This window comes from Cuculus canorus, chromosome 24 (genome assembly GCF_017976375.1).
Source record: "Cuculus canorus isolate bCucCan1 chromosome 24, bCucCan1.pri, whole genome shotgun sequence".
Classification (NCBI taxonomy): domain Eukaryota; kingdom Metazoa; phylum Chordata; class Aves; order Cuculiformes; family Cuculidae; genus Cuculus; species Cuculus canorus.
Window position 1 is genome coordinate 4,693,311 of NC_071424.1, and position 18,523 is coordinate 4,711,833.

Sequence of the window (18,523 nt, forward strand, 5' to 3'; positions counted from 1 at the left end):
ATGGAGAATTAGCCTCAAACCCAGCTCCTGACATCCCTTAATCCTCCACTTTCAGCTGTCTGCCATCAAAAAAATGTTTCAGATGCTGAATTTGCAACGAATGCCAGGCTTGGAGGTTCCAGCATCGTTTCACAAAGTGAGGCAGTTGCTTTGTGTTCTGTCTTCAGCTCGTTTAGGAAGAGATTAAACCTCCTTCAAAAGAAACTTAGGGAACTGAATAAAACATGCATTTCACTTTAGCTTTTTTTTTAGAAAAAAGGAAACAGTCCACCATTTTGATGCATATTTTTTCCCCATGTGAATTAGTTGAATTAATGAATATGTGGAGATAATTATAGAATCACAGAATTCTTAAGGTTGGAAAAGGTCCAACCATCAGCCCAACCTCACTGTCCTTGCTAAACCGTGTCCCCAGTGGCCACAGCCACATGGTTTTTGAACCTCTCCAAGGATGGAGACTCCCCCACTGCCCTGAGCAGCCTCTGCCAGGGCTTCACCACTCTGTCAGTGAAGAAATTGTTCCTAATAGCCAACCTAAACCTCCCCTGGTGCAACTTGAGGCCATTTCCTCTCTTTCTATCGGTTGTTACTTGGGAGAAGAGCTCAGCACCCACCTTGCTCCAGCAGAGAGCAATGAGGTCTCTACAACTGGCACCGGACAACCACCATCTATGAGTAGTTGCAGTGGTGCTCCATGTTTCACTCTTGCCACGGGAGGAATTCTTTCCCATTTGCAGTAACTGTGGATGTGACATTTTGCCTTTTTCTGACCCATTTTTTGAGGTCTTTATGTCACAGAAGGATGGAAACCAGGAGCAAATGGGTGCCTTCCATCACAGGGCTTGAAGTGCTGGGGCACACATCCTTAGAAGTTGCTGCTGTGGGTAACTTTAAATACCTGAGCTCCATTAACCTTGTCAGGACTGCTTGGATGCTTAAGTACTGAGAGGAATTAGAGCCTTAATTACAGGCTCACAGTTGAGGATTAGGAACATTTGCATTGAAATGTGAAACTTTCAGGAAAGCTCTTGATGCAAAACCTGCTGCTGCCTTAAAATGACACACAGAAGTTGAAAATCAGACAGCCAGAAGTTGAAATTCAGAGCTGCGAGCTGGTGTTGAAAGAAAATGCAAATATTCCCCTTGTTATCCAGGGGGAGAGCTGCTATTTTTGTGCCTGGTGCAACTGCATCTTGTAAAAGCTCAGTGGTTTTTGTTCTGACAAGCCCATGCAGCTTCCCTGCTGGTAAGGGCTCCCGAATGGCCTATGCTGTAGATCAAAATGCTGCTGTTTCGAGTGAGAAAACAATATATTCAGCCTCTTCATGTCAGTACCACCTGCAGCACACAGGCTGGCCATCGCATCGCTTGCTTGTGTGGTCCTGCATGGCCCAAGGACATCCCTGCCACATGGGTGGTGGGGCTCCTTCCTTGCTTGCCAGCAGCCTGTGCCTCCGAAAACATTTAATTTATTAATTATCTGTTGGAGAGGGACCAGAGAAGGCCACTGAGATGATCCAAGTGCTGGAGCACCTCCTGAACGAGGACGGGCTGAGAGAGCTGGGGTTGTTCAGCCTGGAGAAGAGAAGACTGTGGGGAGACCTTAGAGCAGCTTCCAGTGCTGAAAGGGCTCCAGGAAAGCTGGGGAGGGGCTCTGGATCAGGGAGGGCAGGGACAGAAGGAAGGAGAATAGTTTTCAGCTGAAAGAGGGGAGGTTGAGATGAGATCTGAGGAAGAAATGTTTTGCTGTGAGGGTGGGGAGGCCCTGGCCCAGGTTGCCCAGAGCAGTGGTGGCTGCCCCATCCCTGGAGGGGTTCCAGGCCAGGTTGGATGGGGCTTGGAGCCCCTGACCCAGTGGGAGGTGTCCCTGCCCGTGGCACAGGGTGGAACTTGATGGGCTTTGAGGTCCCTTCTCACCCAAAACATTCCATGATTCTGTAATTCTAAACTTGCTGCTAAATACAGGGATGAATATACTTGGTCTTGATATCTACCTTTCTGACCCGAGTCTGATGATTATATGATTCTCTTGGCTCAGGTGATTCGATACCAGGGCGTCACTTGTCCTGTGTGTGGCTCGTGGGAGCAGGCAGGCCCGGTTTGAGAAGCAAAGTGTGCTTGGCATGCTTTCTGGCCGACCTCCCTCGCCTGGAGCTGGCCCTCGCCTCTGAGTTCTCATTCCAGTTTTCCCTTTGCCCTGTTTAAAATGTTTTATAATTTAGGGGAAAAGCAGTAATGTGGTCAGTATTTTTGTTCTGATTCCTGCTACTCTAAACACTGTGTTCATCAAGGTCTTAATCCACCTAATTATTGAGCTAATTATTCTATTATCTCCAGATCCCAAGGTTTCCTCTTGTTTTTCCTGTGCTAAGGTTAGGAATTCTTACATCAACCTTCGCGTTGAATCTCTTTTCCCTATGCCCCCAGTGGTGAAATTTCCTCTATCCTGACAAATTTTTGGAAGTGAAAGCTTTTGTGTTCCCATGACACAAGTTGTCTTTGTCTCTGCTGCAGGTGGCCAGCCTCTTAAAATTAAAAATTAGCGTTGAACTCAGCCAAATTAAGACAATGTACCAGTATTGTAAGTAAAATTGGTCAGTAAGATATCAAGACTTAAGCATATTTATCCCTGTGTTTAGCAGCAGAGTTTAAATTTACAGAGTCGTGGAATGGTTTGGGTTGGAAGGGACCTCAAAGCCCATAGAGTTCCACCCCCTGTCGTGGGTAGGGACACCTCCCACTGGCTCAGGGGCTCCAAGCCCCATCCAACCTGGCCTGGAACCCCTCCAGGGATGGGGCAGCCACCACTGCTCTGGGCAACCTGGGCAAAATGCTCAAAATGAAGAATTTCTTCCTGAGATCTCATCTCAATCTCCTCTCTTTCAGCTGAAAACTGTTACCCCTCATCCTGTCCCTGCCTTCACTGATCCAGAGCCCCTCTCCAGCTTTCCTGGAGCCCCTTTCAGCACTGGAAGCTGCTCTAAGGTCTCCCTGGAGCCTTCTCTTTTCCAGACTGAACAACCCCAACTCTCTCAGCCTGTCCTCATTCGGGAGGTGCTCAGGCCCTCCGATCAACTTTGTGGCCCTTTAGACATAACAAGGATTCTGTTTGCCAGCTCTTTGAATCGTATCAGTTCATAGAATCATTAAGAAGAGACCTCTAAGCCCATCAAGTCCAACTGTCATTCATCTGGAATGAGATATGTATCTGGGTAGCTCTCCTTAAAGCAGGTTTGCAAAATACAATGAGACATCTCGCTTTATTGGCTGCCGTATGTGTGGATGAAGTTTTATATCCCTGTATTCAGAAGGATTTGTGAAGGTGCCCTCACTATAGATCTAAATGCATGATGACTTCTTCCTCCCTTAAGTTGTAGGTTGCTAGTTCCAGGCTGAACATGGATCTGAATTAGTGTATGCGCCTCCAGTGAATAATAGAATGATCTCAGTCCACTGTGTTTCTCTGAAGTGTGTTAGCTCAGTATTTTTGAATCACAAGCTTTTCATTTTTTTATGTAAATTATCTGTGCTCTGTTGGATATTTTGTTTGCATAATGATCTTGTGATCATTAGCGGGTTTTGGGAGTCTTTTGCAGGAAGAGAAATGTCCAGCCTCAGTGTCCTTGCTAAATTCAGTCTTTATTGTGTTCTTTTCCACTTTACATCCTATCTTCCAGTACTTCAGCAGCTTTGATTTATAAAAAAGCCTTTCTGTAGCTCTATCCAAAGTCTCCAAGAGGGCATCATTGTGCTGCACTGCATCCCGCATGCTGGAGACAACCTCTCTACCGAGCAGAACACATCATTTTTGGCTTTGCCTGTTAGGATGCGAGAGTAGAGACCATCGCTGTGCAGGCAGCGAATCAGTTCCATGTTCTTAAGGGCTTTTGCCTTTTGATTGTGAGTTCAAAATAACTAGCACCCAGCTATGTCATGGTTATGAGCAGGTTATTGTCATGTTTGGCTGTCTTTCTTGCCATGCAAAAGTTGAATTTTACTCAATCTTTGCCTCCAGGAAAGCTGGGATGAGGCTTCTGATCAGGGAGTGCTGGGGATAGGATGAAGGGGAACGGTTTGAACCTGAAAGAAGGGAGATTGCGATGAGATCTTAGGAAGAAATGTTTTCCTGTGAGGGTGGGGAGGCCGTGGCTCAGGTTGCCCAGAGCAGTGGTGTCTGCCCCATCCCTGGAGGGGTTCCAGGACAGGTTGGATGGGGCTTGGAGCCCCTGATCCAGTGAGAGGTGTCCCTGCCCATGGCAGAGGGTGTGAAACTGAGCGGGCTTTGAGTTCCTTTCCAACCCAAACCATTCTATGGTTCTATGATTTGACCATCTTTCGTGTCATGTTAATGTTGAATGTTGGGTGTTTGATATTTGGAGGGCTCTGAAACTGCAGATCTGCCACACACTGGTTGAGAAATACAAGTTCATCCCCTAAATTCCATTCCTTTTTGCTATGTGTTCAGATTTGTAATGTTGGGCTTTGTAGAGAAGCACAGACTGGAAAGTGATATGAGGCAACAATCCCTGATCCCAATCCAAATGGATTGTCGGAGACTGTATTAAGCCAGGAAATGTTTGCTCCTTTATCGCTAATGAACAGTTGCAGAATGTCTTGAAATAAATAACAAAGTCAGGGAGTCCTCGCGTTGTGTGCGGAAGCACATGCTGCTGGAGGAGACAGCATGGGAACGCTGAAGTTCAAATGCTGAAATATGCCTCAAACAACCGGCTCGCTGCTGTAGTTTAGCTTTGACTTAATAAATCGAGCATTATATTTCCTTTGGTATTTGTTATGCTGAGTTCATAACCCAGGCCGGTATCTGTGGAATACGCAGAATATATTGAGCGATGAAATATGAGGCTGTGCTCTATGAGATGATGATGGAACAGAAGCCAAAGTGTCATAAACCAAACCAGCAGTGGTTTATGTGCTGTCACCAATCTAGAAATGAGATTCCTGGCCCAGACCCAAAGTTCCCAGCACTACAGTGGCGCTAAGGAGCGGGCAGGTATTGTCCCATGTCCTTATCTTAATATTTGCAACTCTATCCCTTTCAAAGATCCTGGTGGATGCTGCTCCAGCCTTCCCTCTGCTCTGAGGATATGTCCTGCCTGGGTCTGAGCAGCCTTGCTTTCAACTATCCCTTTAGAATATCAGGTATCCATTAACCAAAGAGTTTTCTGGGAAGAATGCCTTAGCTCCCACGTGTCTCCCATCAGCAGGACAAAGAGGGAAGCAGGCAGGACCTAATTGCTTGTTAAAGCAGCACCTGCTCTATTGTCTCCCAGATGAAGGGCTGCAGCACAGCATCTTCTTGGCTTGCAGAGCATCTTCTTGGCTTGCCCATTGCCTGCTCACAGAGCTATTTGGAGCATGGGTAGTGTTGGCCTGTCTGTTGGCTTCAGCTCCTCGATTGCTATCTGGGCTATTGTCACGTCAAGCCTCAATTATTGTGAATCTGCAGAATGCTCAGAAGCTGCAGTGGGGTCAGCGTGTGACCCTCGGCTTCGCTGGGCTGTGGAGATACAGCAGACGAACATGGAGCATCACGTCCTGTGCGCGTCCCTCACTCCAAGAAGGATATTGAGGGGCTGGAGCAGCTGGAGGGGGGAATGGAGGTGGGAAGGGTCTGGAGCCCAGGGGATCTGGGAGCAGCTGAGGGACCTGGGACTGTTTAGCCTGGAGAAGAGGAGGCTGAGGGGAGACCTTATTGCTCTCTGCAGCTCCCAGAAAGAAGGTTGGAGCCAGGCAGGTGTTGGGCTCTCCTCCCAAGTGACAAGGGATGGGATGAGAGGAAATGGCCTCAAGTTGCACCACGGGGGGTTTAGACTGGATACTGGGAAAAATTTCTTTACTGACAGAATGGTGAAGCCCTGGCAGAGGCTGCCCAGGGCGGTGGTGGAGTCTCCATCCCTGGAGGGGTTCAAAACGCTGTGGCCGTGGCATTTGTGGGCGTGGTTTGGCAGACACGGTGGGGTTGGGCTGGTGGTTGGATTGGATGAGTTTAGAGGGCTTCCAACCTTAACAATTCCATAATTTACAGGTCTTGTGGTTTAAATGGGTTATTAATTTTGAGATGTTCGGAAAGGCAAGTTAAAGCTGGTTTGGTTCAGTCCGTTGGTCTTGTGCACATGTTGGTATCCAGAACCATTGTGCAATTGCCACTTGAGTCATTTGCTCATGCTGACCTTTTCTGTCCCTTCCAGACCACTTACGGCATCTCTTGAGAGATGATTTCACAAGACAACAATTAAAGAAGAAAATCCCGAATCTCAGTTCAAGCTCTGCTTGCTTTTTCCTCCCAGCAATTCCAAAATAACTTGCTCTTGTTGACTAAAAATCTATAAAGCAATGGGAAACAAAGATGATCCGAGGGGTACAAGGACAGGCTGAGAGAGTTGGGGTTGTTCAGCCTGGAGAAGAGGAAGCTCTGGGGAGACCTTAGAGCAGCTTCCAGTGCTGAAAGGGGCTCCAGGAGAGCTGCGGAGGGGCTCTGGATCAGAGAGTGCAGGGACAGGAAGGATGACAGGGAACAGTTTCCAGCTGAAAGAGAGCGATTGAGATGGGTTCTTAGGGAGAAATGTTTTGATGTGAAGGTGGGGCGGCCCTGGCCCAGGTTGCCCAGAGCAGTGGTGCTGCCCCATCCCTGGAGGGGTTCCAGGCCAGGTTGGATGGGCCTTGGAGCCCCTGATCCAGTGGGAGGTGTCCCTGCCCATGGCAGGGGGTGGAACTGGACGGGCTTCGAGGACTTTCCAACCCAAACCATTTAATGATTCTAAGAAACAAGGAGCAGCATTGCATATTCAGCTGGAGTCACTTCCTAACTGTCTGACACAAACTTTCAACCACGATATTGAAACTCTGAAGTCAGGCTTTGCGTGCAGGACCCCTGTCTTTCTCAGGCAGCCGTATAGCTCATGGCTGATCCTCCCTTGGCTGTGTTTGGGCTTTGTCGCTGTGGTATCGGAAATGGAAGCATCAGATGGAGGCGTTTCATGCTTCCTCAGCATCGTCCGCTGACCTTATGCACCCCTATTTTTCTCCCCTGCTTCTTCAGGCGAGCCCGTTAGGCTGTAATGAGCCTGGTCACTCTGCAGTTGGAGATGTTTGTACTCAAAGGACTTTTTAAAGTGTAGAAGCAGCTTGTCTGGGTTTTTTAATAATTGTAAACCAAATCTTCTTCATCCCTCGGTTGTAGAAGCTGAGAAATAATGAAGTCGTAACCCTTGACACTCACTTGGAATTGCAGAAATGTAAAATACTGATAACCTTTCAACCCGACTTTGTAAGTAGCTTTCAAAACTGAAATATGCTGGTGGAACCGCTGTCTGCTCTGCCGAGCTGCAGCCCCAGGCGAGTTTGTACAATGGGTTACGAACCCCTTAATAATAAGGATTTATAATGGGAATCCTGATATATTCTTAATTATGCTGCTGCTGCAGGGTGTCATTACAACGCACTGGTACTCTACATATGCTCTGTAGTCTGCCATTTGTTTCTGCCTGGTTTTATTTAATTATAGACTTTTATCTGAATAACTTTATTGCTCAGTGTTTCTCTTCCATGACGCGTGTCCCGGCCGTGCTGTAGCTTCTCTTCCTCATCACCAGGCTTCTGGACTGGCGGTTTTAAGCTGCCAATTTGGTAAAGGGCCACAAAGGAAGCAGAAGGCATCGACCCCACAAAGGGTTTTTCCATCTGATGTGCAGAGCTTGGAAAGAGAAGGGCAGTGGTGTGTGGTAGCAGGAATCCTGTCACAAGGGACGATAAGCTCTGAAGCACCAGGAAGGAGAGATTTTGAGGAGAAACTGTTATGCTGTCCCCTCACACTCTCAATGATGGCATGAGGTGGCAGTCATAGAATCACAGAATTATAGATGGAAAAGCCCTCTCGGCTCATCCAGAAATTTTACCTAATATCTGATCTAACACTGTCCTGGTGCAACTCGAGGCCGTCTCCTCCAGTCCTATCACTTACTACAGTTGAGAAGAGACCCATCTCACCGCAGTCTCCTTTCCAGGAGCTGCAGAGAGCGATGAGGTCTCCCCTCAGCCTCTTCTTCTCCAGGCTAAACAGCCCCAGGGCCCTCAGCCGCTCTCAGAACCCCTGTTCTCCAGACCCTTCCCAGCTCTTATCCCTTCTCCAGACGCGCTCCAACCCCTCAATGTCCTTCTCAGAGTGAGGGGCCCAAAACAGAACTCAGGATTCAAGATTCAGCCTCACCAGCACCGAGACCAGGAGTCAGTTCCTTCTCCTGCTGGCCACCCCATGGCTGATCCAAGCCAGGATGCTGGTGGCCCTCTTGGCCACCTGGGCCACTGCTGGCTCATGTTCAGCCACTGTTGACCAGCACCCCCAGGTCCTTTTCCACCGGGCAACTTTCCAGCTGCTCTTCCCAAGCCTGGAGCGTTGCATGAGGTTGTTGTGACCCAAGGGCAGGACCTGGCACTTGGCTTTGTTACACATAAGCTCTTGGAATATCTGGTTGTCCGGATGCTGGCAGGCCATGTGCATATATATTGGTTTTTTTCCTTCTCCCAGGACAACCTTGCTTTGTCCTTGGGAATCACTGATGCTGCACGTAGAGGCTGAGAACAAAACTTCTGCCTTTAGCTTGATGGTGAATGTAAAGGCTTCTCATTCATGGGAGAGGTTTTACTAAGCCCCTTCCAGAAAGCTCTGGTAACATAAAGATACCCCTGAAACCTGGGTGAGTGTCACACTGATGGAGTGCTGCTCTGTTTTGTGGTTTGTGAATGAAGCTTCCTTTCCCTGCATGCAAATGAGTCACTGCAGACAGCTCGTACTGCATGAAGCTGTCTTTTATTTTGGTGATAAAAGACCCCGGGACTTGTTTAATCGTCCTCTGTCTCTCTCAATGGACCTGCTGGCTGCAAACTTCAGTGTTGGCTCTGGAGAGGAAAACCGGGAGAGATTAATATGGACATCACGGCTTCACATCCATCAGGGCAGGCGAGGGGAAAGGAGGTGTGTTTGGACTGGCTGTGGAGTGGGGCCATGTGTGCCCTCCGGGGAGAACCATGGAGTCATGGAATGGTTTGGGTTGGAAGGGACCTTAAAGCCCATCCAGTTCCACCCCCTGCCACGGGCACGGACACCTCCCACTGGATCAGAGGCTCCAAGCCCCATCCAACCTGGCCTTGAACTCCTCCAGGGATGGGGCAGCCACCACTGCTCTGGGCAACCTGGGCCAGTGCCTCCCCACCCTCACAGCAAAACCATTCTTCCTAAGAACTCATCTCATTCTCCTCTCTTTCAGGTCAAAAGCATTTCCTCTCGCCCTGTCCCTGCCCTCCCTGATCCAGAGCCCCTCTCCAGCTTTCCTGGAGCCCCTTTCAGCACTGGAAGCTGCTCTAAGGTCTCCCTGGAGCCTTCTCTTCTCCAGGCTGAAGAAGCTGAACTCTCTCAGTCTGTCCTCATGCAGGAGGTGTTCCAGCCCTTGAATCATGTCCGTGGCCACCTCTGGACTTGCTCCAACAGCTCCATGTCCTTCCTGTGCTGAGGACTCCAGAGCTGGATGCAGGACTCCATGTGGGGTCTCCCCATTGCGGAGCAGAGGGGCAGAATCCCCTCCGTCCCTGCTGGTCCCACGGCTCCGGATGCAGCCCAGGACAGGGGTGGTTTCTGGGCTGCAAGCGCACGTTGCCAGCTCGTGTTGCACATCTCATCCACCAGCACCCCAAGTCCTTCTCCTCAGGGCTGCTCAGTCCGTTCTCTGCCCAGCCTGACTTTGTGCTTGTGATTGCCCTGACCCAGGGACAGAACCTTGGCCTTGTTGAACTCTGTAAGGTTTCCATGGTCCATCTCTCCAGCCTGTTCAGGTCCATCTGGATGGCGTCCTCCACCGTGTTGATGGCACCATACAGCTTGGTGTCGCTGGCGAGGGTGTACTTGATCTCACTGTCCCCACTGGAAGGGTTCTTGAACGCTTTGATGCCCTCTGTTTGGTTTCACAGAAGATGTGGGACCTGTCTGTTTCTGGATCTCCTGCTGCTCGTGCTGGGTGCGATCAAATGCCAGGCGATATTTTACATCCTCCCATTGAAAGCCATTAGATACTTCTACCACGAGCACTGAGGTGGAGAATTACTTTGCCGGTGTTGAAGTGTCTTTTTCTTGCCAGCAGAATGGACTGTAGCACACAACCTGTCCTCCAGGCTGGCTTTGCTTTACTGGCCTTCCCCAAACAAATACTTTCTTCTCTGTTAATCAGGACTCAGTCGCCCGGGATAGTTTGTTTTAAGATAAAGCTCTGTTTTGGAGTAAATTGCTGGTTGCTATGTTTTTGTGGCTGCCTGCCTGCCTGCGTGGAAGAGCTGACCGCTTCCCCAGCCCCAGGATGACTCGCGGCCGCACCCAGCTCTGGTTTTTTCAGGGTATTTTTCTTTTTTGGCAAATATGAAAATAAGTCGGTGTTCTTCAATCCCAGAAACGGCTCTGTAGCTCCTTTCCATCACACTCTTTGCCTTGGAGCTTGCTGAAGGGCACTTTTCCATCCTTGCAGCCTTTCCTTCTCCTGAAGTACTTTAGATGTGCAATACTTTGTCTTCTTTCCTAGTAGGGTCTCATAGAATGGGTTGGGTTGGAAGGGACCATGAAGGACATACAGTCCAACCCTCTGCCTTGGGCAGGGACACCTCCCACTGGATCAGGGGCTCCAAGGCCCATCCAACCTGGCCTTGAACCCCTCCAGGGATGGGGCAGCCACCACTGCTCTGGGCAACCTGGGCCAGAGCCTCTCCAACCTCAGCATAAAAAAAACCTTCTTGCTAATATCTAGTTTCAGGGCTCTTTGTCCAAAATACATTTATAATGTGAAGCCAGCTGCTCCTCCGGATTAAGAGAAATGATTGTATCAATGTAGGAGGCAAATGGATTTGTGTTTTTGGTTTTTTTTCCTGTGAGTGTAAGAAAATAACCAACTAAAGGGGAAAAAAAAAAACCCATTTAAAACCCCTTCTTCGTACCCCAACCTGTTCACAAATGGGTGCATGGTGCTGGAGTGGAAAAAAACAGGTTAAGGCAAACCAAATCAGAACTGAGTGTTCCAGCTACAACTAAGTCTGAACTGCAGCGCTATATTTAAACATGGTATTTTTATATTTTAATAATTAACTACTGGGAAAGAGCAGCCTAAAAAACTGTAGCATAGGCTGTTTTTAAGGTATCTTCTTGTCCAGCCCCATCTTGGTGCTGTGAGTGCAGCTGAGGACTGGGTGCAGAAGACAGGGATGCTTTAGGGTGTTCATTCCCTCTTTAGGTTTGCATCCTTCCCCTGTAGTCTTATCTTTGCAACCTCTTAATGATTAAATCCAGATGATCAGCAATAAAACAGTGTTTGAGTTGATGTGTGACTTGGGAGAGTGTTTTCTTTTCATGGAGAGCGGGATTTCCCTTTGTATTATTTGTAATACAGTTTTGACGGTGCGTAGCCGTGACCGCCTCCGGATCCAGCCGATGTTTAGCAAAGGATGGCTTGTCAAAGGTAATCTGTTGCCGTGTGACTGTTTCATTACCGTTTAGTTTTAACACGAGGCAATTCCCTGCTTTTGAGAAAAGGTTCGCAGTTCTTTTAGTGCAGAAGAACCTCCTGCGAGTCCTCATTGCTGTGTTTTGACTGTTGGCGCTGGACGCTGAACCTGAAAAGCATCTTCCTTGTGTTTGGTGAGGGCAGCGTGATGGAAGCAAGGGAACTTGGCCTGGCAGCCAGAGTTAATTTGCTCTTGGAATCCAACTATGAAAAAGGGATGCAGGGAAGGAAGCAAATTTGTCACGGTGTCAGAAGCGTGGCGACCTGCCCTTGGCAGGGGAACTCATCCAGGCTCTTGGGAGCAGAGTGGGTGTGATTGGGCTTCACGGTGTCCTCTCATTTGCAGCCTTTGGGCACCCGTTACCTCCATGCAAAAGGGAGAAATTGTGTTTAGAAAGCTCTTATCTACGTTTAGAGGAAGCGAAAAGCTAGAGAGAGTCCTTTTATCCTGCGCCGCCGTCTCCAGGGCCACAGCACTGCTGTAGGCATTGCTTCTCCCCGGTGAGAAACACAGCGCAGGAGCTGACCTTTCCTAAAACCAAGTTAAAGCTCTCTCTTATACTTCACCTTGCGTCGTGAAAGAGCGAAACTGTGAGTGGGTAAGGGTGGAAGAGGGCAGCCGAGCGTGGAGTGTGGCGGGGAGGGTGAAACGCTGGCTCTACTGATGCGAAAATGCGATGAATGGCATTTCTTTTGTAACGAGCAGCTGATGGGAGAGAGCTTACCTGGCTCTTGCTAAAAAGCATTTGGAGTTCCAGCTCTGACCAAAGAGAGGCTGCAAATGGGGTGTTTGAATCTGCGGTGGAAACATGCTCTTGTGCTCTTTGCCTTTCCCAGCAGTGCCGGCCGCAGTCCCTGCATGTCTCCAGAGCTGGGTCCCAGCACAGCGTAAGAGATCCGCCAAGCGCTTTGCCTCTGTTGCTGGGAGACAGTCCGAGGGAGCTGGGGCTGCTTGAACAAACATGCTTTTCTCTTTGCCTCCTCTTTCCTTTCCTCCCCACTTATTTGTTTCTTTCTCCTCTTGGTGACTGGTTATAAGGAAAGCTTGACTGGAACCAAGTGATCCTTCCTCCAAATGATCCTGCGGGACTAAAGAACCTTGTAGGCTTCCAGACTCACTGTATTAAACATCTTTCAGATAAAGATCATAGAATCATGGAGTGGTTGGGGTTGGGAGGGACCTCAAAGCCCATCCAGTTCCAACCCCCTGCCATGGGCAGGGTCACGTCCCACTGGATCAGGTTGCCAGATCCCAGACTGTAGGTACAAGAGCAGCTCCAGCTTAGAAATCTACCTTGTAATGAAGCTGATTGACATAATTCTTCAAAGTTTAATGCCCTTCAACTTCTGGAGCTTGAACTGAGTTGACCACAAGATCCAAATTCTGCAGCAGGCCCTCCACGTTGTGGCATTGTCCTAGAAATCCTGCTGCAGCTCCTGTTTGCTACCTACCTGTGGAAGTGAATTAAACAAGCGATACTAAAAACTTTGCTCTTATTTGGACACCAGGCTTGTTCTACATCATCCCTGTATTTCCCTCTGGTCCTGCATGGCCTTTACATACCGGTGATACGTATGAATTTCCAAGGCTTTGCTGGGGAGCATTGGCTGCTTCGGAGGGACGAAAGCAGACAAAGCAACTGGTCCTGGCTGGAATGCTGACTGGCAAACCCATGCATTGTGAGACCTAGATTTCCTCCGGGTTCAAGGCAGTGACCCCTGGTGAGAAATAAGAGGCAATTAACACTTTTCAGTTATTTCACATTGTTTGCAGGCTTGAGCAGAAGCTGCTGCATCACTCCTGTGTCCTTCAAATATGAAAAATGGAAAAGGTTCTTTAAAACTAAGCCCGTACAAAGGAGCAGGGCTGTTGGAGCTAAGACAACAGCCAGGACTGCCTTCGGTGATGGAAGGCTGTTAGAAGGCATAACCAGGCTAGAAGAAAAATGCAGCATCACAGGGCAGGCTTTAAATTCATTTTTTTCCTCTTAACTGGTTCCAATTTAGCTGATCTCACACTTCTGTTGCTGCTTCTGCAGCACTGCCGATCTACACAAGTGCTGAGAAAATCCCCAATTTCTTCTTGCCGTTCTCAAAGCTGAATTTGTGGGGCTTCCTTTTTCAGCCCCACAATTCTAAATGGAAGGCTCAGACCCACAACACCTACCTGTGTCGTTTATATCTGGAGCAATAAAGGATGGGAGCGGCTGTACAACGAACCGCCCTGTCTGTGTCTGGTTTTTGTCATTTAAGGGCTGCCCCTGCTCGTATGAAATGGGGTTGGTGTTGCCTTTTATGTGGCCTCAACCTTTTTTAGCACATCCTTTTAAACTTGAGCTTAAAACACACACTCCCTTTCCTTGCATGGGTAGCTTGCAGGTTTTGATTCAAGTTCGGACTGACCTATCTTCTCTAAGCACGAGCTTTTATGTTCCAGGCCGTCATAAGCATTCTCTTTGTCATTTTGACCCTCCTGTGAAGCAAGGAATCCGATCACTCATCCTGCCACCCCAGTAATGACTCTGTTAATCCTTGTGGCAGCGTTTGATGGCATTTGGCCTTCCTTGGAGAGCCTCGTGTTGGGGTCAGGTATCTCCCAGCTGGTTTAGCAGATGTCACGTTCGAGTTCTGGTGATGCCTGAGGCAGATGCTTTTGCCTTACACACTGCAGGGTGGGATGCTGATGTCAGGACCTGGGCGTCCAGTGATTTCCGAGCCCTTCCTTTAACCAAAAGCTCTTTTTAGAACTTCCATACGTGTTTGAATTCTGAATTCTGATTGTTTTTTTCAGGCTGGTATTCAGAGCTGCCGCAAGTATGCTTTAACTTCAAGCCCATGTGAAGTTAACGCTTCAAGCCCAATCCTCGTGATTTTCTAGGGGCAAAGGACCCACATATTTTGATGACTCATCTATAGATCACATGAAAACCATCTCCCTGGTGAGATTTAATGCCACAAGTCTGCCTGCTCCCCACGACGGGAAGGACTTCACTGGAGATCTGACTTGGCATGAGCCTTTTAAAACTCTATTCATTTTTTGTTTCACCAAAAAACCACTCTCCACAGTGGAGTTCACCTTCAAGCTGCTGTTGATTTTGAATGGAAGCTGAGCTCCCAGCTCCCTGCAGCGTTTCCAGGAGCTCCACTTGCCATCTGGGCGCTTTTGGGAGCTCCTGCTGCTGCACTAAGCAAAGCATCGCGCTGAGCTGCGGGCAGTGCAAGGGTGGCTGGGGGGTGAGGTCGAGGAGAATTTGGACTGCTTCTCTAAATCTGTCCTTAAATGACCGGGGAAACAAAAACTTGTGTAAGAATTGAAGTTTATTTCCCCTGCGCTCTTTTGCCAGTTGATGAATTAGCTTTGCATTCAGCAGCAACTGCTCTGAAGTGCCTCGCAGGAATGTTTTCTTGGAGGTTTCTGTTTAGAAATCATAGAATCATAGAATGGTTTGGGTTGGAAGGGACTTTAAAGATCATCCACTTCCAACCCCGCTGCTATGGACAGGGATGTCCCACTGGCTCAGGCTGCCCAAGGCCCATCCAACCTGGCCTTGAACACCTCCAGGGATGGGGCAGCCACAACTTCTCTGGACAACCTGGGCCAGTGTCTCACCACTCTCATGGTGAAGAAATTCTTCCTTATGTCCAGTCTAAATCTGCCTCTCTCCAGTTTATACCCATTGCCCCTCGTCCCATCCCCACAGCCTTTGTGAACAGCCCCTCTCCAGCTTTCCTGTAGCCCCTTCAGGTACTGGAAGGTCGCTATAAGATCTCCTCGGAAATCTCTGACTCGGCTTTTTTTTTATAATGTTTTAATTTTATTTTCAATTCTCTGCTCAGTTATAGACCAAAGAGTGGGGTAACAACCAGACCTGAGCCTCCTGAGCATCTCATTGCTCTTTGGAAAACAGTAGACTTGAGTGCTCCAGGTTCTTGGAAATTCTGAGCCGACTGACAGAGGTGCAATTCATCAGTCTTTCGTCTTAACAGAATTAACCAAATAACTGCAACTGTCAGGTTTTCCTATGCAGCATCGTGTTAGAAAGCCTGGATTTACAAATTCTGCAGTCGTTTCTGTGCAGCTCTTAAATGGATTTGATAAGACACCGTCTCAGGCAGTAGATCTTACCTTTTTTATTAACTGCATGAGTTCTGCCTTGAGCTCTTGACTGTGAATCCCTTCAATCAGGGGATGAAACTGTCTTCAGCTCCCTCTCCTGGGTAGTTAAGGCGTTTGCCCCCATGATGTTGCTGCTTTTCCGAACTTGATTTTCAAACTTTTTCTAAGCATCTCTGCTCTTGGTGGAAATGGAGAAGAGCACAGCATAGAATCCTTAGAACGGTTTGGGTTGGAAGGGACCTCAAAGCCCATCCAGTTCCACCCCCTGCCATGGGCAGGGACACCTCCCACTGGATCAGAGGCCCCATCCAACCTGGCCTGGAACACCTCCAGGGATGGGGCAGCCACCACTGCTCTGGGCAACCTGTTCCAGGGTTTCCCCACCCTCACAGCAAAACATTTCTCCCTAAGATCTCATCTGAATCTCTGTTCTTTCAGCTTAAATGCATCCATGCATGGAATTGGGAGATGTGATGGTTTGAAAAAAAACTAAACTGACTGAAAAGCCCCCAACAAACCCCAGAGTGAGGTGAAGCCGCGTTCACTCTCTGCATGCTGTGAAAGACTTAGAGAGCTGCGTTTCTCCGGCTTTGCTGCTGGTGGAGGTGGGGCTGCATGTTTGTATAGTGGGAGCTGAGGAGTTTGGGGTTCCTTTCCTTCCCCCGAACTTTGTGTGCCACAGGGATGCTTCTGTTGAAGCTGTTTATTCTCAGGCACTTGCAAGTTGGAAAAGGGAAGGGTCCGTGAGTCCCAGCCTCTCTGCAACCCCTCCGAGTCATCCATCCTTTTCCAGGCAAGATGTTAAGGGCACCTTTGCTGAATCAGAGGTACTTTAACATCCTTTCCTGGATTTCTTTGGCAGTCACGTGGCAGGTGAAATCCTAGGGCTGCCTTTAACTTTTCCGGAGGCTTTGTGAATAATGCAGCATGTGCTTTTTTATCTTTTCAGATTGAGAAAATCATGAGTTCCATTGGCGAAGGCATTGACTTCTCACAGGAGCAGCAGAGGATCTCAGGTACCGTACTCAGCCCGTGCGTGTGTCTGTCTCGGCTGTGCTCTGTACAAACCCTGGGTGCTGGCTCCTGCCTGCAGAGCTCCGCGTTGGCTCTCAGAAGGGGAAGGAAGGTGCTGGCACTGGTGCTTGGCTTCCCAGCGTGATGAAGTGCTTATGGACATGGTTTAAGGGAGTGTTAGGAATGGTTGGACTCGATGATCCAGTGGGTCCTTTCCAACCTGGTGATTCTATGATTCTATGCTCAGTACTGCTACCAGCAATTTTAATTCAATACTCACCTAGGTAGATTTAATTACTTTTGTATAATGCAGATGTCCATCCCTCTCTGCAGGCTTTGGGGGAACCTTGTAGTTGGTACCCCCAGCCTGATGGAAAGGGGGGACCCTGCTTGCCCCAGGGTTGGTTGATACTCACCCAGTGACAGCAATGTGTGTGGAGGAGATCTTATTTCTTCTCGAAACTGGCTGTTGATAAATTTGGGGGCTTAGCATTTGATTTTGAGATGATGTTTTGCATCGCTTAAACAAAGGCTTATTGTTGAGAACTGTGGAGCTCTTATTGGCTTCTGACACCTGAAGTGACTCCTTGTAGTCCCTCCCTTTTAGGTGGAGATAAGAACTGCTGACTTGGGTGAGTTTGGATGCTGCTCTTTGGCAGTCACTCCAGCTCTGGAGCAGCTGGCTCGTCACCCCTGCATACACAGCCCAATAATCACTGTGTTCTGACGCTTAAATCTTCCCAACCCGTCTTTGCTCAAGTGCGTAGGAGGAAGATTGGGTGTTCTGCACATAGCAAAAAAATCATATTCGCAGCTGAGAGATGGTGGAAGGGCTCCAGTCAGTATCCTGGGGACAAAGTTCTGCTGGTCCTGCTTCCTGCAATTACTGTAGTTCTCAACATAGCCTCAGACAAAGTCGAGCCGATTGCTTACTGTTCTCTCCTGCCTTTCAGAATGTGTTTGTCTCAAGTTTCTGATCTTCTCTGGTGGATGGCAACGACGTTTTCTTTAAGCAGTCAGCCTGAACCAGAGCTGCTTCACATTTGTCTTCTGATCGGTCTTATAGTCCATAGAATGATGGAATGGTTTGGGTTGGAAGGAGCTTCAAAGCCCATCCAGTTCCACCTCCTGCCATGGGCAGGGACACCTCCCACTGGATCAGGGGCTCCAAGCCCCATCCAACCTGGCCTGGAACCCCTCCAGGGATGGGGCAGCCACCACTGCTCTGGGCAACCTGGGCCAGAGCCTCACCACTCTCACGGTGAAGAAATTCTTCCTTATATCGATGGGGTGTTTGGAGTTGGGCATCAGGGTGACTAAAATCAAGGTACCCCAATGTCTCCATGGGAATTCACCCATCCTGGCTGCACGTTCACTGTTTGGAAGCCAAACTGTTCTGCAGAAATCATTGGGACAGTTTTCTTTTGGGGAATTGTGGACTTAGAGGTGCCGTGTTTTGTGACGACACGACTTCAAGGCTGTTTGTATTTCACAGATTAAGGAATGTTTCCTGAGGACCAGAAACACTTGAGTAGAGCATCCTGCTCAGGCAGTTTGTCTTAGCTGGAGCTTAGCAAGAGCCAGGCTTTAGTTTGGTTGCGGTAAATTAGGGCGTGAAGAGCTGCTTCTGCCACCCAGCCTCTAAACCAAACTGTCTGGTGTAACTGGAGTGTTAAATCAAACATAAAATGTTCTTGCTGGGATATTTTAACATTTCTTCTCCACTTTCCACCTGTAACACTCCAGATGCCCTGATGTTGCTTCCAATCCGATAAAATCCATCACAAGTCCTTTTTTCTGTATATTTTGTCTGTGTTATTTCCGTGACCTCGACGGA

General features: G+C 48.6%; 1 protein-coding gene across 10 annotated transcripts in view; it reads left to right on the forward strand.

The window, feature by feature from the left end:
- The window catches only part of ANKS1A (ankyrin repeat and sterile alpha motif domain containing 1A), a 137,174-nt gene that overhangs the window by 80,451 nt on the left and 38,200 nt on the right, over positions 1-18,523 (forward strand). For all 10 annotated transcript variants that reach the window (XR_008453471.1, XM_054087498.1, XM_054087499.1 and 7 more), the window contains one exon: positions 16,622-16,688. Coding sequence is in view for 9 of the 10 variants with exons in the window: in XM_054087498.1 (XP_053943473.1) it covers positions 16,622-16,688 (67 nt within the window). In the remaining variant the exon portion in view is untranslated. The remainder of the gene's footprint in view (positions 1-16,621; positions 16,689-18,523) is intronic.